At 42.2% G+C, this 22,417-nt stretch overlaps 3 protein-coding genes across 5 annotated transcripts; 1 reads left to right on the forward strand and 2 right to left on the reverse strand.

The window, feature by feature from the left end:
- Positions 1-1,052: 1,052 nt before the first annotated feature.
- Positions 1,053-2,918, reverse strand: avpr2b.1 (arginine vasopressin receptor 2b, tandem duplicate, 1; the record flags this gene model as incomplete). The annotated part of the gene is made up of 2 exons (XM_083891934.1): positions 1,053-1,261; positions 2,063-2,918. The coding sequence occupies 2 exons, from the start codon at positions 2,916-2,918 to the stop codon at positions 1,053-1,055; spliced, it is 1,065 nt and encodes a 354-aa protein (XP_083748060.1).
- Positions 2,919-3,352: 434 nt separating this feature from the next.
- trnt1 (tRNA nucleotidyl transferase, CCA-adding, 1) lies at positions 3,353-10,609 on the reverse strand. Of its 3 annotated transcripts, XM_083892361.1 has the most exons (8): positions 10,530-10,609; positions 10,271-10,400; positions 8,597-8,790; positions 8,233-8,371; positions 7,967-8,093; positions 6,994-7,187; positions 6,138-6,391; positions 3,353-3,943 (listed from the first exon to the last, which is right to left on the reverse strand). In XM_083892361.1, exons 2-8 carry the CDS (start codon positions 10,398-10,400, stop codon positions 3,695-3,697), a joined length of 1,287 nt encoding a protein of 428 aa, XP_083748487.1. In that variant the 5' UTR covers positions 10,530-10,609; the 3' UTR covers positions 3,353-3,694. The 3 variants fall into 3 exon arrangements, with proteins under 3 accessions (XP_083748487.1, XP_083748488.1, XP_083748486.1); XM_083892362.1 differs by having other exon boundaries at positions 3,353-3,940; positions 10,271-10,605; XM_083892360.1 differs by having other exon boundaries at positions 10,271-10,605.
- A 239-nt stretch (positions 10,610-10,848) lies between these two features.
- arl6ip5a (ADP-ribosylation factor-like 6 interacting protein 5a) lies at positions 10,849-15,444 on the forward strand. Its single transcript, XM_083892716.1, has 3 exons — positions 10,849-11,032; positions 13,100-13,317; positions 14,329-15,444. Exons 1-3 carry the CDS (start codon positions 10,854-10,856, stop codon positions 14,502-14,504), a joined length of 573 nt encoding a protein of 190 aa, XP_083748842.1. The 5' UTR covers positions 10,849-10,853; the 3' UTR covers positions 14,505-15,444.
- Positions 15,445-22,417: the final 6,973 nt, after the last annotated feature.

Below are 22,417 nucleotides of genomic sequence, written 5' to 3' on the forward strand. Positions count from 1 at the left end.
TCCACCAGACAGATGCACTAGCCTCATACGCGACAGATGATCCAAGATAATTTTTCATCAATCAAACTCTTTGATGATGTCCACAGTCATTTTATTGTTTACTTTAAGGGTTCTTTGCAGTGTAAAAAGTTGTTGGTTACTTGTCCAGAACCAGAGGGGAGGTAGATGCAGGTGTCGTGAACGAGAGTCAGGAACAGCACCTGCGCTTTCTCACTCTCTCTCTCTGATTGGTCAGTTTCCTGTTGCTCCCTGACCTGCCTTGCAACCTGATTGGTCAAAGCCTCCTGTGTGTAAGGCTGCGCGTTTTGTTGTGAGGCTGTAAACAGAGTCCAGAGGAGGTGCAGAAGTGTTCTTCTCTCACTCAGATCCCTTGATTTCCATTATGCTGAGATGTTATTATGGATTAATGGATTAATTAATCAATAACACACACAACAACCAAATAAACAAACACATATAATCATCTCAGTAGATACTGTATGTCAGAGCAAAATGAAATAGCAGGTGGTTCTATATATTTAAATTAATACCAGTCAATACCACAAATGTCAAACTGATAGTGGTGATAGAGGAAAAGTCACATAGTCCTGGTCAAAAAAAAGCATCTGCACAGCTGTAGTTGCTGATACTGGTTCAGGTTTTGTTGCAGCTTCCCATCGTTTATTGTAGTAATATTTGCTTCTTGTACCAAGTCGAGGAACACTGTTTCCTCATGAGTCCACGCGTTCCTCCACTTGTGTGCCGTTTCCTACTGTTCCCACTGAACCTGGAGCGATGTTACTGGAGCCTGTTAAAATTGCAATTTTCCATTTAATCATTTTTTTTTTTTTTTAAATACAAAGCACATGGCCGCTGGGCTGATGGAAACCCGCCCACAGTTACTTCAATAATGATTTCTATAGTGTAGCTGGCATTCTACATTGACTGTTCTCGTCTTCGAAAGAATGTTCTCTCTAAAATACACTGTGACCACAGAGACTATAGGACCACTCAGATGTGTGTCTGAGTGACTTTGTCTCACCTACATGCATGTGAAGGCATTGGTGCTTTTCTTATCTGCTGACCGAGAGGCTTTTGAGGCTGATGTACAGGGAGCTGACCATGGTGGTCTCCTCCTGAATGGAGTCCTTCAGCTCAGGCTCACTCATGCACATCAGGGCCACCAGTCTCTTGGGCAGCTTCCCACTGAACAGCAGGTAAATACAGGGGTTGGCACAGCTGTTCAGGCTGGCCAACAGCATCAGGATGGTGAAGGTCGCAGCTGGAAACACAGAGCAGGGAAATTGAGAAAGTTTTTATTTTCCATCTCTGAAAGGATGTGGCACATGTTTAAATTCATAGGGCTGGCTTGATGTTTATGGGTTTTTTTATGTGGTCTTTATAAATCAGGGCAGCCAATGACTAATATACAAGAAAGTGATTCTCTTTTCACTAATGTTTGGCTGGTGTTCTTTCCTTCTATCTGATAAAATGCAAGTGTGATGATTACGACACACAATTTACTTAAGGGACTATCATGCAATATTTAGATATTGGATCGGATATTGAAGACAGTAATTGTTGATCATTTCCTGATTGCATGATTTCCCATTACCCCATTGTGAGCCTTTTATATTTATTTCAGGAGATGGATCAGCTCCACAGGGGCTGCCACTGCCAACCACCATGTTTTTACAGTAGCCCACAATGAATCATCTTTTCATTTTGGAGTCTAACTGAAGTCTGCATAGGCTCTCCAATATTCAAACCCGAATATGAAACATACAAAACAGGTCATCTAGATAGATAGATAGATAGATAGATAGATGTTTTTTGTGCATTTATCAATGATTTTGTGAACAAAAACTTCCCCAGCCAACCTTTATTCTCGTTTCTGTTACCTTGCAGTGTATGCACTTCAATATTTGGTCGTTAGAAATCAAAATACTGAATAACTAGATACTGTTTTAATTGGTAGATATGGAGCTATACATAAAATTACAACTACTGTTACATTTTTATTGCTGATCAGATAATTACATTATTATTTTATAAGTATTAAGGAATGTTTCCATGATCTTACTCTGAGTGGGCGCCTCGAGGTCCCAGACTGACCACAGCTGCACAGTGAAGAAAGGCGTCCAGCAGATGATGTACGCGAGGACAATGACCACGGTCATCTTCACCGTTTTCGCCCTGGCCTTGGACACTCCTGCCACGCTGCTGGCCCGCGTGGATAGCGGCTTGCTGAGCGCCTCTCCGCCGTTGTGCGTCTTCGTGTGGAAGTTCAGGTGCACAGTGCGGCAGATGCGCACCTGGCACGCGATCACCGTGAGAATGGGCAGCACGAATATCACCAGTGTCGTCCAGGTCACGTAGGCTCTCGGTCCCCACGGCTTAATGAACTGCGCCCAGCAGTCGTACACACCCGGAGCCACCTCGACCCGAGAGAAGATGAAAATCTGCGGGAGGCTGCCGATGAGAGAGACGCACCAGGCGGCGCACACCGGACCGTTCCAGCGCGCCCTGCGCTTTTGGAAAGTCACCATGGGTTTGCAGATGGCTTGGTAACGGTCTACAGTCATCACCACTATCATGTAAGTGGACGCAAACATCCCGACCACCTGCAGGTACTTCACTGCGCGACATAACACATCTGGACCGATGAATCTGTCCGTGATGTCCCATACGAGCTGCGGGCAAACTTGGAAGAATGTGACCACCAGGTCTGCGACGCACAGGTGGAAAACGAAGACGCGCATCCTGGAGAGCTGCTTTCTCCGCTTCCACAGCACCAACAAGAGTCCGAAGTTCAGGATCCCTGCAGTGATGAAGATGATGGACAGGAGAACTATTTCCACTTGAGCCAAGTGCTCATCCCGAGGCTCATCCTCGGACAGTGCACCGTCCGCGCTGATGTTGCCGAGTAACCAAGCCATATTTTCACAAAGCAACGACAGGCTTTATATCATCATTATTTTTTTCTTAGATTTTTAAAAAGAAAAAAATAATAAGTTGTCTGGAACCGAGAAAGGGGAAATCCTGGGATGAATCACTTCAACCAAGTTGAGAGTCTCCTGGCAGAAGGTGGTGTTGTAATATGACAGAGTAGAAGGTTTTATGCCTCATCTCTCCTGGAGGGAGGAGCAAACCTCCTCCAGCACTACCCTAAACATTTCTCACGCGCTCACACACACACACAACCTAGTAGAGCAATGCGTTTCACATAAAAGACACAACACTTTTTTCTTTTTCTTTTTTGTTTAAAATTAGGCATAAAGAATACATTTTATCCATAAATGTGGTAACAGCAAATGAACTTAAAAAAGCTATCACAACCAAACATTATTATAACATCAAAATAAATACCAGAGATCACGTTGTCATCCTCATTAATCACACCAGTCCAACCTGCGAATAACTGATGCTGCTACAGTTGGAAGTGGCTGAGGCTGTTTATCTGAGGGACATACACACACAGTCTGTAATAACACATGATGGAATGCACTGCTGTTTTTGTAAAAACATGGCAGCTGTGATGGTGACTGCTTTGTGTGTGTGTGAGCTCATCAAATTTACATGGTGATGTAAAAGGAACACAAGCAGCCTTTGGATAATTTACAATACAACTGCATTCACGTCTGACAATATGCACTAGTGGGCTTGATCAATATCCATGATCAGTGACAATAACCCAACTCTGCCTGCGTGGTTATTAAGGCTTTACATAACTGAGGAGTTCATCTTTGTCCATCTGGTACAAACTTTTCTTCCAGATGTCACGGAGATTCTGCAAAGTGGCTCCTATCTCTTGGCCAGAGGTGATGCCCAGCCTCCTCAGGTCATGGCCGTTGACCGGGAATCGAGGGAGTGACCATGTGCGGAGCTTTGCCAGCAGCTCCTCCTCGCCTTGATACTTTAGCAGCTCGCACAGTTTACTTTGCGTATCCAGCTCCCGGCTCTTCTGAAAAGATGAAGCATATGTATTAAAACCCTTGAAAACTTTGTTTTAGACTTGAACTGTATTTTATAATAAATATGCATCATGTAATCATCGACAAAAAAACCCAAGGGTCGAAAAGAAAATAATCAAACATTCTGGACAATCTGGACTTTGTAGGCGTGGATTGACCAGATGTAACTAATGACCGTCTCCCAACAGAAACGCATACCCATAGCCATCATCAGGTTCTGAATCAAAGGCTCCTGATTTCTGATTGGTCCACAGAAATTTCTGACAATCCTGTCCATTTTAGACCAGTGAGAAAGGCACCATTTTTCTTATCCTTTATTAATCCCTTATTAGGGAAATTCTTTCTCTGCATTTGACCCATCCTTTACGAGGAAACTTCCTAAAATTAATAGCAGTGGGCAGCCACACTGAGCAGTTGTTATTATTAAACTCACTGGTTGCCCATGACGTGTATAGACATCAATTACGTTTTTCCAACAAGATGGGAAGGGAAACAAAAAGAAGAAGAGTCTACTCTTTCTTTTGGTAGTTTCTGTGTTTTTTATTTTGCTCAACTTGGTGATCAGTATGATAATTACATTTAAAGGAATTGTTCAAAAACATAATATGTTGCATTTATGGATTAAAATATCAAAAATGACTAATGTAATTTTTTTTGGAGAAGTGTGCTTACAATACCCAAAATGATTCCACCACTCCCCACATCTGTATTTCTATTAAAGGTTTCATTTGTCAGAGAGGTATCACGGTCGGTGCATGCAACGTTAAAAAAGCTGGAATACAAAGCAATTTGGAGAAAAACACTAAGACGAAAATGTCACCTAATCAGATATTGAATGATCCCACGCTGCTCCCTGACACCATCTTTTGTTGTTTTGATTGAGAGAGAATGAGCCCCAGCGACCGAAATGACACACTGTGCATTTAAATTTAAAGCAATGCATGCATTCACTGAAAACATGGCCACCTGCACGGACACGAGGGAAACTAGATTGTAGGCATTTTCCATCACAGCATAGAGGAGTTGTTGATCACTCAGCAACTTTAAATGTGTTTTTTGTGATGCTGAAATCCATCATGCGGGCTTGACACAAACTTACCAAATGAGATAAGAACAGCTCAGCACATCCATGCAAGCTAAAAAGCATTGATTTTCCATTGTCCTTCAAGCAGTAGAGTGTTTACAATCGTCACTTTCCATTGAGAAAAGGTTGTCTATTGATGACATTAAAAGGTCAAATACATGCTTCAGACATCATTGACTCAAGTGGACATTGAAGTGAGCTTGCATTTGTGTCTTAAATCATTACTATACATCAATACCTCGTACAACCACACTTTAATACACCTGAACTATCCCATTAATTAGATTCAAATATAATATTTCATGAACATAACCTTTTCAAAGCTTCCCGTTTTATTTCATTTTCCCTACAAAAAACAACTGAGTAAACAAGTGAAACACATTTTAACCTCTACTTCACGGTTAAGTTTAACGTGTAACTTTCATAACACAATCCCTGTTTTGGGATTCTAAACATTTCCCAGACTGCTTATTACCAACCCGCATTAGTTTGGGTGATAATGTAATTGCATTCAAATGTGGACAATGAATGCAGGTGGAGCAGACAGCTCAACAGAAGCAAGGGGCCAAGATAAAGTTGTGTTGTTTACCTGCAGGCATTTTCAAGGCCTACTATTCTGTTAATTATTTTCTTGATTTTTCAGTTAATTGATCTCCAGAGAAATTATGACTGCACTTTTCCAGGAACAAAAGGTGAAGCAAACAAGTTCAAAAGTTAAAAACCCGGATGTGCAGATGTTTATCCGAATGAAGAAGCTGGAACCAGTGTTGCCTTGTTTTCCTTCATCATTTTGCTAAAAATAACAAATCATATGCTTGAACCTTATCGACCAGCCACTGCACTCAGCTTTAAAATCAGCTAATCACTTAATCATAGGTGATCTCATCTGACATCCACCCACTGGCTTGTAACACGAAATAATCATAATCAATATCTGCCCAGAACATGACATTTTCATAGCAAATACACTGAATACTGCAAGCTAAAGTGAATCATATGCGTCACACAAGGAATCCCTGAGGGCACTTTTCAGTAAAAACCACCAAGAACACACTGAAATCTGATTGTTTATGACTGTGAGGGAGGAGGCGGACACTTACATCAATGATGAAATCAGTGAAGGGTTTGAGGCTGTCAGGCTCATCTTTACTCTTGCAGAGCTCACGTCTGTATTTGACCAAGAACAGAGCCAGACTCTTCTCCTCCTTGGACACCTTCAGCCGGATGTCCATCTTATCCACCTCCTCTGGGCGGTTGAAGAGAGCAGCCAGGATGGTCATAGGTTTGGGAGAGAGACCTTTGGCTTTTTGCCACACACGCTTCATCTCCTCAACATTGCCATCTGGAGGCAAACCTGTGAAGGTGCAGGGACAAGGAGGGCAAAGGATTGCAAAATAACAGGACCAAGAAAAGATTGATTTACCTGTAATAATGGTCAATAGCATGTCTAATGTCTTGCTATGTTGTTCAAACACTCCTATAAAATTAACATTTAAGAGTCACTGGATCATCGGTCTAGTGCCAACAAATACAAGAGATCACAGAGCCACAGGAGTCAAGAGGCTTCAAAGTCCACTTCATCTCAAGAGAGGCAATTGAATCATTCCCCTGCATGCACATAATGACTTAATAGTAGTCATTATTTGCTACAATCAATTTTCAAGAGGGGTGGATCCTTGATAAAAGAAGAAAAGATGTTCTAACATGAGGTTTTTCACTATACTGGCAAATGAATCGACTTGGATAAAGCATTTTTTCACTCAAATAAGAGTCAGGATATCTTGGCCTCTGCTAAATCAAATAATTCTCCATAGATGCATAAAATGTATTTTACACTATTTTTAAGTTACTGGTTGAAACAAAATTGTCATTGTACCATAACCCACACTGCTTTACACACACTGTGATTGTTGCAGATGGGTGTGTTGTGTTGAGTCACAATGTTGCTTATCTCACCCATGTACTCTGCCAGTTCCAGCTGGTACGTCAGCTCCAGCAGATGAGCGGCATGATTACCAACCAGCATCTTTTTGAGTTCCATCCAAATCCTTTCTCCCGATATCCCTGCCAGTCCACAGCGATTTTCCCTGATGGCAGTAAGTGTCTCTGGCTCATGGTCATCTGGATCCAAAGCCACCCTGCCATAGAACCTGATATGAAATTACAGGCCTGAGATTAATTATTGTTACAAAGGAGGATGATTTCAGTTTTTATCTTTTAAAATGTATGTTTTGGTCTGCATTAGGGCGGCACAAAAATCATTATTGTGATCTTGATTCACAACTAAACGTGATCTAATTTCTGAATGACAAGGCATTTTATTTCATGAGCTGCATAGCAAATAAACAATTTTTTCTAAATTTTCCTCTTGGAGTTTCTCACCCTAAACGCTGCCTTGTATCTCAACATATGAAGTGCATTTACATCACACTATTCAGTGGAGGCAGAAGCCTGTCTGCAGTTGAGAGTTTACAGGCCACTGCGCTGAGTGAGTGCAGCACAGATCTTAGGAGAAAGTGTGTGCTAAGGAGAAATAAATACAAAATGGATGGTGATGAAAACCCAGGCGGTTGTGATGAGAATCAAACAACCACCGGACCCGAGCTTGTGCAGAAAAAAGGTTTGCATTCAGTTTGCCACTCTTTCAGTTTCAGCAGTGCTGCTGCCACATTTCCTTTGCTAAATATTGAAGATTAACCCACATTTTCAGGATTGTTAAGTCTTTTTAACTGATCTACAGTTCGTCACCAGTGTACGGCAGTCTGATGACGTCACACATTTTCCCCGGTTATGATGTCACCAGTCGACTACAATTATAATAACAATAATAACAATAAGCCTATTATGCAGGGCCATGTTCAGGGCACGTTGTGGAGATTTCCGTTCTCTGAGTGCTTCCTCTGGTTTGAAACAAAATGAAATGGTTCACCTGAAATATCGCAGTATTCTGAGGTAGTCCTCTTGGATTCGTTGCTCTGGGCTGCCAACAAACCGAACTTTACGGTTTTGTAGGTCTTCATATCCTTTGAAATAGTCGTATAATGTACCATCGAGACCTGTGAGAGCAGATCAGTCGTTGACATGGGCGTATTAAACTGTAACTAGTCTACTGAGGCTACATCAACATTAATACACATATCACATGACCACTCTTGTACAATGTTGATTCAGTAAACTCCCAGGACACACTCTTACCTAAAAACATGGAGTTGATGGTGAGGTCCCTCCGCTCTGCATCTTTCAGCCAATCAGTAGTGAATTCCACCTCTGCATGACGTCCATCTGTCTGAACATCCACTCGCAATGTGGTCACCTCAAAGTTCTCATCGTGTAACTGTTAAAGAGGGAGGGTAGTGCATGCATGATAAATACCGTCTTCCAAACAGAAACCCCTGTGACATTACATTCACCTTACTTTCTAGGGAAGGTCTAGGGAAAAACACAAACTGTTTCCATGCTCTATAGCTACACAATACTCTGGCGCAATCCTTCAGAATGGTGCACCAGGGTCTACTTAATTGATCAAACAGAAAAATTGTATTTGGTATAAATGTCTGACCCTTGCTGTGATGGTCCCATGCTTTTCTCCTTTATTGTTGATCATCCTTATGCCAGCAGCTTTGAACATTTGCTTCATCTCCTCCGGAGTGGCTGTTGTGGCAAAGTCCACATCTTCTGGACGCTTGCCAGAGAGCAGGTCCCGCACAGCGCCTCCAGCAATTCTCAGCTCATGCTTGTGCTTCCCAAACATCTCTACAAAGACAGGAGTTAAGTTTATTAATGTTTCACAGGCAGTGTGATAAAAAGAAGAACATTTTAGTATAGTAGATAATACAATGAACAAAAATGTCAGTTTTTAGTTTTAAGGACTTGTTTGAAGTACTGGCACATACAGACACTGTCTGACTGTGGATGGAAGCACAAGGATACACAAGGAAAAACAGATTATAGCCACTTTACAAAAGGCTGACCTAATAAAATGATTGCCTTCTTAAGTCTGTAATATCTTTATACTGCTGTCATGCCAAACACTTCTTCCTCTTGTTATATTTGATGGTGTACAGTAATGTTGCTTTACTGCCACCCTCTGGAATTAATGATCCATTACAGCAGGGTCTCAAACTCAAATGACCTGGGGGTCACTGAGTAAAAACTGTGTGTGTGTGTGTGTGTGTGGGGGGGGGGTCCTTTCTTCTCTTTTTGAAAAGGCAACTGTAGGCAGGCAGGGGTGGGCGATATGAGCCTAAAATGATGTCATGATATGCCATCTATTTATGATGCAAACTGATTCTAATATTCAAAAATGCATAGAGACTCATAACTTGATATCAAGTGGCAGGCCACATGAAACTGAGTGAAGGGCCACAAGACCTCTGCATTACAGTATATTTCATTAGTCCCTCCAAACAAGAAGGTACAATTTTTGAAGTTCATGGAACTCTAGCACATAACTCACACAATGTGCCGTTTCAAAAGTCAGTCAGCACCAAGATTCGTACAGTGTCCCGATGTTGTATCAGAAATGAAGGGATTGTGTATGTGCACAACTGAACAAGCCAAAACAGGGGATGAGGAAGAGGGTTGAGAACAGGGGTGTCAAACTAATTTTCACCAAGGGCCTTATCAGCATAATGGTTACCCTCAAAGGGCCAGATGTAAGTGTCATAGGGAATAAATGTAACTAAATACATATATATATACAATATACAATATACAATGATACACTGCGATCTAGTGGCGGTGCCGTCACTTTGTGGGTTCACTCTTAGAAATAAGGGTTTCAAAAGGGTCCTTCTACAAGGGCTGAGATTCTAACTGGAACCATTGCTTCTGAAAAACCCTTTCCCAAGAAAGGATTTTTCAAGGGTTCTTGGTAACACTAACGGTTCCAGTAAGAACCATTTTGATCCAAACAACCCTTTAAAACCCCTTTCTCAAATTAAGGGTTTTAAAAGGGCTCTTGGTGGAACCCTCAAAAAGGGTTCTAGGTGGAACTATAAAGGTTCTACCTGAAGCCAAAAAGGGTTCTCCTATGAGGACAAGCCGAAGAACCTTATACGGTTCTACTTACTTACTTACTTACTACTTACTAACGCCATCACCATGCATTGTGGGAAATTCTTTGCTTATTACATCATGACCATTTCTGCTCATTCCACTCAAACTCGGGGGAAACTGTGACCTTTACTTAAAAAAACAGGTGGAGGATTCGTGTCTGCAGCTGTAGTCTCACCTACGAGTCCATTCAGTCCGTCAGTGAAGAGACACTGGAACTCACTGGTCTCCAGCTGCATCGTGTAGAGACTCCTCCAACACAAATTTGTCCCTCTAATCACACGTCGACTCAATATTCTGCTCCACATCTAAACAAACAACACTAATTTGATCATAAACCTTCGTTAGCTTTGAGCTAACTAAGGCTGTATGTCCACGTGCACCCGCTCCAACGTTTACACATTACCGGCACGTGCGCTACGCGTAGGTATACGTACCAAGTATGTGCGAGGGACGTTAATACAACTTTTACAGGAGAGTTCATAAACATATAAAGCAGTTTATTGCTTCAGAATATCACGTCTGTCATCATGCTGCGCTTACAGGAAGAACTTTGTCAACACACGACTGCTGACCAATAGCGTAAGGCCACGTCAGAGTCCCGGGGAGGGCTTTAAAGGCGCATGGAGACTGTGTCTTCTCGCGAGAACCTCGCGTGGCGCCTCTTGTGAGAGTTCCCGTGCTGGGTTACTGTGAGTGTATTATTGTTGTTGCTGCTGCTGCTGCTGCTGCTGCTGCTGTCAGATCAACAAACGGGGCAAATGGCTAAAGTGGAGCTGACGCCACTCAGACCGTGGGACGACTTCTTCCCCGGCGCAGAGAGATTCGCGAAACCAGACGTGAAAGATTTTGCGAGATGGAACAACAGACTCGTCAGCAACCTGTTGTATTACCAGACAAACTATCTGGCTTTAGCCATCGCCGTCTTCCTCATTGTCGGGTAAGTTACATGTGGAAAAGTTGCGTCTTCATTTTATTTACACAGCAGCCGTGACGTGTCACTTATCCCTGTTAGTGTAACGAGGGCGAAGTCTACTTTGGAGGGATTTCTAATTATACGGGTGAAGACTAGGATGGCGCTGTAGATGAGGCAAACGTGAAGAAAGTATGTCCATTCATATCCAATGGTGGAAAAAATGGAGGAGATAACGACCAGAAAATTATGATATAATGATATAATTACGACTCATTATGTCACAATGAATAAAGCACGTTTGCTCCAGCTTGCTCTGCATGGTGTGATTGATGGAGGAGTCTGCAGATCACAGATGGGCCTGCTCAGCGGTGGTTTATTATGGTCATAGGCCATAGTTTGTCTGACCTCTCATGTCTTACAAAATGTAGAGAAAGCACTCTTTAGAAAAGTGCAAACCTCAGCCAATGCAGTTTTAATCACTGCCAATACACTCTCATCACTCCCATCAACATGGGGGAGCAGTAAACAAATCACTGCTTGTCCTTCAGACCTCCCTTTATCACATTCATCCCCAGAGAAGTTCATCAAAATCCTTCACGCTGCTCACAGACAGACAGAAGCCGCCAAACACAAGGACATAACACAAACTATTTTATGTTATGTTTAAAAACTTGCTAACACACACACACAGAGAGAGAGAGAGAGAGAGAGCCTTCAAAATAATGATGCTACAGAGTAAGGAGATCCACAGTGCTCACACACATGTTACACTACAGAGCAGCACAGGCCAAACCACAACTTCCTTTCTACAAAGCAGTAATCACAGTAGCGGGACATAATGGCATGTCTTTACTTGAAAAAAAATGGTTCTTACACATCTAATTAAATAACCTTATAATAATGACCTTTGCCAGCTGCTGGAAGAACCAGTTTATTATGTGATAACTTGTAGAGTCTCTACTATCTGAAATAGCAGTTTGTTCCTCTGTTGCTAAAATTAGTGATGCCCTCTGTCATGGTCTGCTTACTGATCTGTGTGATGACATATTGTTGCAATGCTTTGTCCACTCAGCTGTTGGATTGCAGATAACAGAGTTATGAGAACATCAGCTTAATCAGTTGGACCCTGTTTGCTTTGATTAGGAGAACAAAAAAAAACAAGTGTTGGTTATTTCCTCATCCTGACCCCAAAACAACTTAGCAGACCTATGATTCTTTCAGACACGTGTTTCTTAAAAATCATTGAGTTTTTTTAAATCCAGTTTGGAAACCGCTCACAAGGAAACCTCATTTGCGCTGCCAAATATTTAATTCCCAACAAACTTTGCCCCTCGAACTGCCACACACGTGTCTCTACATGAACGTGGCTCTAAAAGCAGAAGATCACAGATTTCACAGCATTCAATGATAATCTCTTGGATTTAAGTCTCACTAGTATAGACACAATTTCAAATTAATATTTAAAAAAATTGACTGGACAGATATGTTGTCTTTTTATCTTATTTATACCAGTAAATAATACTATAATATGATGTCACAGGACAGAAATGACAAACATTGTGTTGCCTCTATGTAGATTGTCCACCAGAGGGCGTTGGCAAGTCCTTTTCTAATCGTTATACTTTTATGGTCTATGTCTGAATATAGTTATTTCCGTGTTTTTAATGTTTTCATGTTTTCTCTTCGGATTTTATTCTTGTGCAGATTTAATTCCTGTAAAAAAAATTTTATAACTGTTGTTGCTGTTTTCAGGTAATTTGGACAGTTTAGGGGGATCATCATAAATATAGAACTTCATCATTGTTATCTTTAGCTTTGTGATGCATTCTGTTATCCAGGATCGCCACTGTTAGTGAAATCATATACGTTAAAGATATTCAGAGTAAGAATACTCATCAGAGTACCAAGGTGAATGGTGAAAAGAGATCATTTCGATCACACTCACTCGCTTCACTTCTCGCCGCTGAAGCCTTGTTGTTGCACCGACAGCATCTAAACACTTGGTGGAGCCAGTGACCACACATATGACGTGTGTTGGACTTTTTGTGAACTGACCCATCTGTTCTCTGTGGTGTGTTCTGTCACCTGCAGGTTCCTGAACCCAGTGGGAATGTTCACGGCCGTGGCCGTGGTGTCGGGAGTCTTCCTGGGCTCAGTGTGGGCTGGAGAGAACAGAGCTGTGATCAACAACTTTAAGAGACAGAACCCCACTGCGTTCGTGATCGCCGTCATGGTCGCCAGCTACGTGTTAATTTCATTGCTCGGGAGTGTCATGGTATTCATGACGGCCATCACTTTACCTCTGGCTTGTAAGTTGAAGATGATAATGTTGGCTTTGTGTGTTCGACGTTTTGGTTTCAAAGTTTATATTCACTATAAAGACAAAAGTATTTGGTCACACATGTTAAGTATTGAATTCAGGCGTTTCAATCAGGCTTTGGGCTAGGCCCCTTATCTTCAATAAAGGACAATCTTAACTCTTCAGCATACCAAGACATTCTGGACTATGCTATGCTTCCAACTTTGTGGCAACAGTTTGAGGAAGAGCCTTTTCTTTTCCAACATGACTGTGTCCCAGTGCACAAAGCAAAGACTATAAAGACATGGTTTGACGAGTTTGTTTGGCCCACACAGAGCCCTGACCTCAACCCCATCGAGCACCTTTGAGATGAATTGGAGGTTGTGAGCCAGGCCTTCTCGTCCAACACCAGTGCCTGACCTCATAAATGCTCTACACAGAGTGAATGGACACACATTCCCCAAAGAAACACTTGAAATCTTGAGGAAAGTCTGCAAAGCTGCAAAAGGGGGGGACCAACTGTATATGTATTTGAATACGTCATCACAGGCCCTATTGGGTGTGACCGGTCAGGTGTCCAAATACATGTGTCCATATAGTGTACAGTACATGATGATTAAGATTTAAGATTTAAGATTTAATTTCATTTTATGGCAAAAATCTTTGAGGCCACCGTTAGATACATATAGATAGAGACAGAAATAAAAGAACTTTGGGAAACCTTGTATAATGAACCAAAAGATTAAGAACATTGTCTTACAATAACATTATTTTTTATTTTACTTTTTAAGGAGACTGAAAAATGAATATGGTGGCCGACGACTTTGGCACAGTGCTGTACATAAATACATTTCTTGAGTATAGTGATCTAGTCATTTGGATCATAAAAGGATCTTAGTTCTTTTTTAAAGCCAGTAAAAAATGTTCTTTCATATACTGCGTCTGATGATATCATAGTTTATGGGTTTGTTTTTGCCAAACGTTTCAAACGTTACCAGTCGCTCTCTCATCTGCCTTTCAGTGATATGCGCACACGCTTCGTTTCGCCTCCGCAACATGAAGAATAAACTGGAGAACAAGATAGAGGGCGCCGGACTGAAGAGGTCACCTATGGGCATTTTGCTGGAGGCTCTGGGTCAGCAAGAAGAGAACCTCCATAAGATCCAGAGTTTTCTGGAGGGAAAACTGAAGGAGTGATTGGACATACACATACACATGTCCTATTTTTTGGCCAAAGATCTTGAATTTTTCTTAGATTGAACTAACTTCTAATTTTTCCCTGTTCTAAACCTATTTAAACTTTCTTTCATACACGGTGTGTTTACTTGTGTGCGTTTTCAAAAGACTGTTATCTTTCCCTCTGGGTTATCGGTCACTCCACCCAGAACTTGTCAGGGCGCTTTTTCTCAAACGTGTCTCGCTGCTGCCTCATGTTTCTGCTATGCATCATGTCAGTGTTGAACACAGCTGCAGACTCCTTCCTTGGTGCAAGAATCTGCGTTCAATCAACCTCAGAAACAACCGGCAGCCTCGAGAGTTCACTTGCAGCGTAAAAAAATTGTGAGAGCAATGCTTGTGTAAGGAATTTTCTTTTCGACACACGTCACTGCCAAGACACTGTGAATGCGGGAGGATCATCTCATGTGAAATACAACAGTTTACTCCTGATCACACGTTTGAATAGAAACTGACCAACCTCATAAATGAAGAAAACTGAGACAAACGCAGAGTCAGATCAGTGCTCAGATGATTAAAATGAAGACTTCAAAGGAGCGCGAGGTCTTAACCCGTGGACATCAGTATTCCTCCTGCACCTCTTGACTGTTTAATCTTGACAATGCCCTCTGGGTGATGGATTGGCTAACTTTGCTTTCCTCTCCACTTTACCCCGCGCTAATCAATGGGCTGCAGTAGATTATAGTGTGGAGAGCTGAGAGCGCTGCACAGTGACAAAGTGGATTCATCTGCAGTCATTCACCTCCAAATCCCAGTTACTCGCTGCGTCAGCTACTTGGGCTGTTTCATATTGGATTTCATTTGGAATTGGCTGCAGATAGTGAGAATCCATCTGGAACATAGTGCTCTGTTATTTGGTTTAAAGGGGAAGCATGTATGGTGATGTGGACATGTGAAGATAAGAGAGATGGGCATTAAAAAGAGTGTTCAAATCAAGTGCTGGAGTTCATATTTAAGGGTTAGTCCAGTTTTTTTTTTTCGTTTTTTTAAAAATGTAGTAGTTGTGTAAAGTACCGACACATAGCGCTGACTTTGCTGCGCCTCTAACACCTGACACAGACGTGCGTGCCCTTATCAACACTGAAAACATATATATACACTGTATATAAAAATTAACGGAGCCTTCTGGTTGCAAAACAAACACTTTGAAGCTTTGAAATGTGTGATTAGACTGGTGTCATGTGAGTTCACAGATGTCACCTGCCACCAGGCCCTTATTGGACGATGCCAGCTGTCAGTCTTCTATTATGTGCAGTGCTTTGTTGTCTTTTTTCCTCTAAATGGGAACATCATTTACAAAACTGGCATCATATTCAATTAAATAAGTCCTGAAACTATAGTTGATCATCATCACCTTTTGGGAAAATGTTAATCAAGTGACATAGGTGCCTTTTCCCCCTGGGACTTCCTTTTAAACCTTTAAACCAGCAGGAGTGACTAACTGCTATTTCTGTCTTACTTTATGGGCTTCACTTTTCAAACTGGAAGACTATGTCTATTTTATATAGATGTATCTATCTAATCTATGCCTACTATAGTTGACAACATCTTAATATGTTTACAGCTTCATCTCAAAAGAAGATTCTGTGTTACTTTGAAAATTGCGCACCAGAAACACCAAAGTCCAGAGAGAAATCAATGATTTTACATCATGGCACAACATAGTTGTTGATCCACTGCTGCCTCCACCAGTAAGTTATGAGTTTTTGTTTTTTTTGTTTTTGTGTTCCCTCAAGCTAAACATGCTGATTTTCTCAATTGACTTTGGTGTCAGAGAGTGAGTGATTTACAAACCTTTTTTCTGTTAAAATGGTGAGAAGAAAAATGGGTAACGTACTCTTAATATCTCATAGACTAAAGCAGGCATAGATTTCTCTAATGGCAGCCATGTTTATAGGCAAACGTCCGTGTTTCACACTGGTTCAAGCTGACCATGACACGGCACCCACATAAAAAAATTGAACTTTCCCCTTTGCTTTCAGAATGACTAAAATCCTGTCTTAAGCATTTGACAGAGTGTATTTCCTCTTTCAGGAATGCGTGACACTTTACCAAACTATCACACTCGTGACCTCTGCACACACAAGTGTAACCGTATTCCGGTGGCTCTCCAGTTTAGCTTTGAGTCGAGCTTGCAAGGCTTTACCACCCTTGTGCTACAGTAGTGATTTATGTCCACTACTACGGTTCCTCATCTTCATCCATATTGTTCAACTTGGTGAGTGAACACAAGCACCGGTGACTACGAACTCAAGTAAAGTCATGTCTCCAAAGACACAGAGGAGGCCCTTGTTCTTGCTACTGCAGCTGCTGTAAGGAAACTACACACACACACACACACACAGACGTGTGCTGCCGGCCACACGCTCAACAGGTGTGCGTCCTCCGTGCTTCCTCCCTCCAGGTGCTGCAGAGACTACACGTATCCTTCCGTGGTGTTAATGCATGAATCAGCAACACTTGCTCTCTGTCTTAAGGTAGCCTTCAGTGAGGCAACACAAGTTGTGACACAAAAACAAACCTGTGTACTGTTTGAGCCCCAGCTGCTAAATAACAACACTCGTCTCCCTGTGCACGCTTTTGACTTGCGACACGTCCCGTGCTGTTTAGTTTCCACAAAACAAAGGCGTGGGACGCAGAAAATGTTTGCATCATACAACTCTTAAAACGGTAGTGTGTCAGATTGTAAGTATAAACAAACGTCTGTTCCATCCAAACCGTTGTCAGATGAGTTCACAAAATGCAGAGTAGGCTAATAAGTTCCACACGACTCTCTCGGTTTCTCTGTATAGTGATGTGTACGTCTCATGCCGCACACTGACATTTCTGAAGCTGCACACAGGATGTGATTTGTTTTATGTTAAAAAAGAGAGAGGACACAGCAACATTGTGCTAGTAAAGCAACACTGCTGCAACCAGTAAGAATAAAAACACAAAAAGCCCATGAAAAGAACACTGGCCGCCAGAGGCGCAGCTTGTGTACTTGCAAGGCAGGCAACTGCTTGGGGCCCCAAGCCAATATGGGGCCCCCCGACACTTGGAGCCTGAGGGCTGTTTTTGCTGAAATGTGCAGTGACCAGCCGCCTCCCCCGTCCACCTTAAACAACAAAGGGCGATTTGCAATGACATCTCAAGAAACTTCCCTAAAGGGGCCCCACCTCACTTTAACCTCTGTGAAGTTCTGCAAGTTGGAAAATGAAGAGGATTATTTGCATATCTATCATATTATTTGCATTACATATGTGTAATGCATATCTTTTTTTCTCAGTTTATATATGTTTTTCAGTTATTTACACTATTTTTATTGTTGTTATAATGTGGGTCCTTTACAGTGTAATGTATTTTTTACTAAGTTTATATAGTTTTTTTAAAAGCTATTTACAGTATTTTTTTGTTCTTTACATTTATATTTTCACATACTTTTTAATTACAAGGTTTTTCCCACGTTATATCATTCATTTTGAATTTTTTTTTTTTTTAAACTCATACATTTTTCATTGGTGTCAGATTATTTGTAACATAATGGTGATGAACACTGGTCAGAAGGGCCCCCTGGGAATTTTTGCTTAGGGCCCCTACAGACTCTAGAATCGCCACTGCTGGCCGCTCAGCAGTTTGACGGGATAAACACTTCCTGTGCCTGCCCTCCCTCGTGCTGCTGCTGTATTCACACAAATCTTCAAATGAAATACAGAGCAATGTTATATTGTTTCTGTTCACAAAGACCAACTATAGGCAGATCAATAACATCAACAGCAACAAAGACTACCAAAAGTCACGCCACTGCAGCTTTAAATCTGTTGTTCATTTTCGGGCCACATTTTGAGAGTTTGCTGCCTTCAGGTTGACCTTTCCAATCCCCACCCATCCTCCTCTGCCTCAAAGGCTTTAGCTTTTGACTGGCTAAGCTGGTTAGCTCGCCTCATAACTCAGACAGACTGTCACTCAACAGATCCGTCTCCCTGGACCCACACTGCAGCTGGTCACGTGACACGTTAATGAGGACCCGCCATGACCTTTGCAGTCTGCTTTAGCGTCATGTGAGCTGCAACCTTTCCATACATCCACAACTCTCCTCTCTGGGAGGCCATCCATATTAGCCGATCAACAAGTGCATGTGAGCGCTCAGCTAATCCAACTCCTCACCGTTCATAACTTGTCAGAGCCATGAGTTCATGGGGGTCGTACCTATGTTCCCCGGGTCCTATGTTCCCCGTTTTCCCAAAAAAGGTCCCATGTTCCCCACTTTGTATGTGACAGGGGAACATGGGACCCTTTTTTGAAAAAGGGTAGGGTTAGGGTTAGGGTTAGAGAAAGAGTCCTATGTTCCCCGGTCACATACAAAGCGGGGAACATAGGACCCGGGAAACAAAGATACGGTCCCAGTTCATGGATCGGTGTGCAATGTGCTGATCCTTGAGATGATTTACAGTCACTTTAATCCCCACTCAGCTGAGCTGGGTTCAGTTGTTTACGTGTGACACCTTTTGTACCTGCTCAGAGGTTGGGTTTCGTCGGATACTGCAGACTTGATAATCTTAAGTCTCGCTTTTTACTGTGACACTCGACACTTTCGATAATTGTCACTCGGGCAAAATGTTGCTCCCTTGTCTCCGTGGAACCTCACACCTCGAGCCAGCCTTTTCCTCTGCCAGTTTACATCCACTCATGTGTGAATCCGTGTCTGTTCCACACAGAGAGTGAAAGAAGTGAAAGTGCTCTGTTGAAACAATCTAGAAAGCAACAAGAGAAGATGTTTTCCAACAGTTTACGATCGAAATGGATTGCTGGTGACCAACAATTCACGTTGCACGACAAACAACGACAGTGTCTGCGACTCGAGAACATTCTTCACAACTTCACAGTTCTGCCATTCACCCATTCACACACTGCTGGCACAAACACAGGATGCTTAATGACATGCAGGCTACAGAAGCCTGGACTCAAACCTGCCAGTTAGAGGACAAACTAAACTACACTCACCCCTGACATGGGACAAACCAAAACAATTATTTATACGTAGGCTTTCTTGATCAACGACAACGTCCAGGGAATTAAGTGCAAAGAGAAAACAGCTGCACATCATTAAAGCTGCAGCTGTATAATCCAAAAACAAGCTGATAATCTCCTTGTCACACTCCTGACACCCTTTCATATTATATAGACAAACATTGATTGGTGAAATGTAATAATCTGATAAAATAATTATCTGAAAAACTACCCGCGACAATTAATTTAATGCCAGTTTCATCAGTACTTCGAGGCATTGATCAGTGCCAGAGCTATGCAGTTTGAAAGCCAACACCTCCATATTAGAAGTGTGTTAAACCAGAGGAACGCACATAGGCGCTCATTGTTTATGTAGTGGAGTGTCGGCTGGAACAGCCTCTTCCTGACGTGTGGCTGCAGCTGGTGTGAGGCAGCAGAGGAAACAGAGACAGAGGGCGACAGCTGGATGCAAAAACACTCCAGCCCCTCTCTCACTGCCTCTGCTAAAAACAAGGAGCTGGGAGTATCCGAGACCTCCCTCGAGCTCTCTCAAGGAGCATAACACAAGAGAGGCACTGCACGAAAGAGAGGCTGCTCAACTGTGGCCCTTCTGAAGAGGTGACGAATGGCCAGGATACATGAGCAGAGGCAGAAAATGTGTGGAAGGAAGGGGAGGGAAATGAGACCAAGGGTTCTTGGTGTTATCTATAGGAGGGTGTGGGGCTCAGAACATGTCTACAGCAGACTTGTGTTGCGTGGATGCCTCGAGGGAGGGTTCGGTGCCATAAACACTGGCTTGTCATTCACAGGGTAGACAGAAAAGGTGGTTTTAGCTCACAGAGGGTGTGACGGCTTTTAAAGACTGGTTTGGTCGGTTTATGGCTTAAAGAGACGCACAGAAAAAAAACAAAAAAAAAACAGCCTGGCTGCACAGCAAGCTGTTGAGAAAATAAGAGCTATAGATCTCTGCAGCAGGTGAGCAATTTTGAAGAATAGGTCGTTTATCAGTTATTGTGACTGATCGCAGCTCTGCATTCAATCGTATAGGCTCAAAATAAGGCAAGATAAACATAGCTGGGGCTCTGCTGTTATCTCTCCATGCCACAGCCGAGCAGACTCTAAACCATTTATATGAGAATGCAGTTATCCAGGACCACCGTCCTTTTCTTCAGAGCCACAGAGTGTGAACACGACTGTACTATATGCCGCTGTATCTCTCCGGTGGGGTTACTTCTTCAAATCCTATTTCATGGATGGAAGAGATATTCACATCCTTAATTTAAGGGATTTTGAGTTAAATCGTGCATTTTCCTGCACTGAGGGGTGTTATTGGGTTCTCGTGACTGAATCCTGAGAGAGGCTTAGAGTCAATGTGATGTTCTCCTTAATTTTATTAGGTATGGTGTATTAACGCAAATCTACGTGTGGCCGTTGCTGCCAGATATAGATGACTGCCAATTTCAGAAACCGCTGATCAATGCAGGGGTTTACAGAGCAGAGTCCAGAAATAGAGAAAATATTCAGTGAGCAGCAGTTCTTTTGAAATGGTAAAGGCAATAGTATCTCAACGGATCATTTTTGATCGCGACGTGTTGAGGCAGAAGACCACACCCACTCAGTTACTGCGCCTCTGTTTTGATAGCTGGTCTTCCTGTTGCCTTTGAGCACTGTTGGAACGGCTGCATACAAATATGCTGCGCTCAAAGATTTCGGAAGTTTGAAAGTTTGAAAAATCTTCTTCTCATGCTGTAATTATGAGTTCTGCTTGAACACAGTGAAGTAAAGTTCCAAATAAAGGTCTTCTTCTCCTCGACTCCTTTCTCACCATCTCGTCCATGTTCGCCATCGTTTGGCACCTTTAATGAAACACTTTTACCACGTAAATATTCAAATGCTGATTTTTTTTTTTTAATTCAAACAAATTCAATTGTACAAATGACTAAGAACCAGCTTAACAACAGTTGTTTACTATATATTACATGCTTTTCAAATACATAAAAAATGCTCCAAAAAAGGGAGGGAAAAAGACAGAACCAGTGTATTTACAATACCGACATTTACACACTTCACACGCTTCATTCTCTGAGAGAAATAAGGAGCACCAGTCCATGATTTCCAGCATGGATGCAAAAATAAAAATAAACAAAACTAAACTTGACTTTCAGTCTTCTTGTGGTGACTGATCAGACGTGGCAGTATAATTCATGTCAGTGACTTCGAGTAATACTCAAACAGCGTGACATTGTAGAATCAATTGGCTCTGTTGTACGTTCCGACAGTGAGATGGACGAAATACTGCGTCAGTTTGAAGCAATGCTGTTTGATAAAACCGGATCTGGTGACTGCACAATGTTTCAGGAAGTAGCCATCTCTCGATGACTCATTTTTAATGAGCTCAATCCTTCATTTTGACAATGTCTTTTTTTTTTTTCATCCTTGTCTGATCCTTCATGGTAACAGTGTTCGTACATGTGTGTAAGTATCAGAAGGGCAAGTCATTCTCCTTGTTCATAATGGCTCAGGATCCTCTAACAGAGACGGTCGTGGTCCTTGGTTAGTGAAGCTGGCATCTCTACAGGAATTAGTCCAAAGTCCCTTTGGTTATACCAAACAGCCCACAGCAGGTTCAGGTATAGTTTCAGTGCACAAGCGCCTTCACCACAAACACTCGTAATCCACCGACGTAGACGCTTTGTTATGACTCAAACACGTGGATGTGGGTAAGTTTGGCAGCCGCTTTTATGATGATAAGCAGGAGTCCACGTTAAGTTCCTTCATTCTTTGGATGGATCCCGTTCACAGAGAAAAGGGTAAGTGCAGTCTAAGGCACAATGACAACTTGTCAAGGTGAAAGATTCATACAGCACAATGACACAAGAAGGCAA

Source organism: Microchirus variegatus (assembly GCF_963457635.1).
Source record: "Microchirus variegatus genome assembly, chromosome: 7".
Lineage (NCBI taxonomy): Eukaryota > Metazoa > Chordata > Actinopteri > Pleuronectiformes > Soleidae > Microchirus > Microchirus variegatus.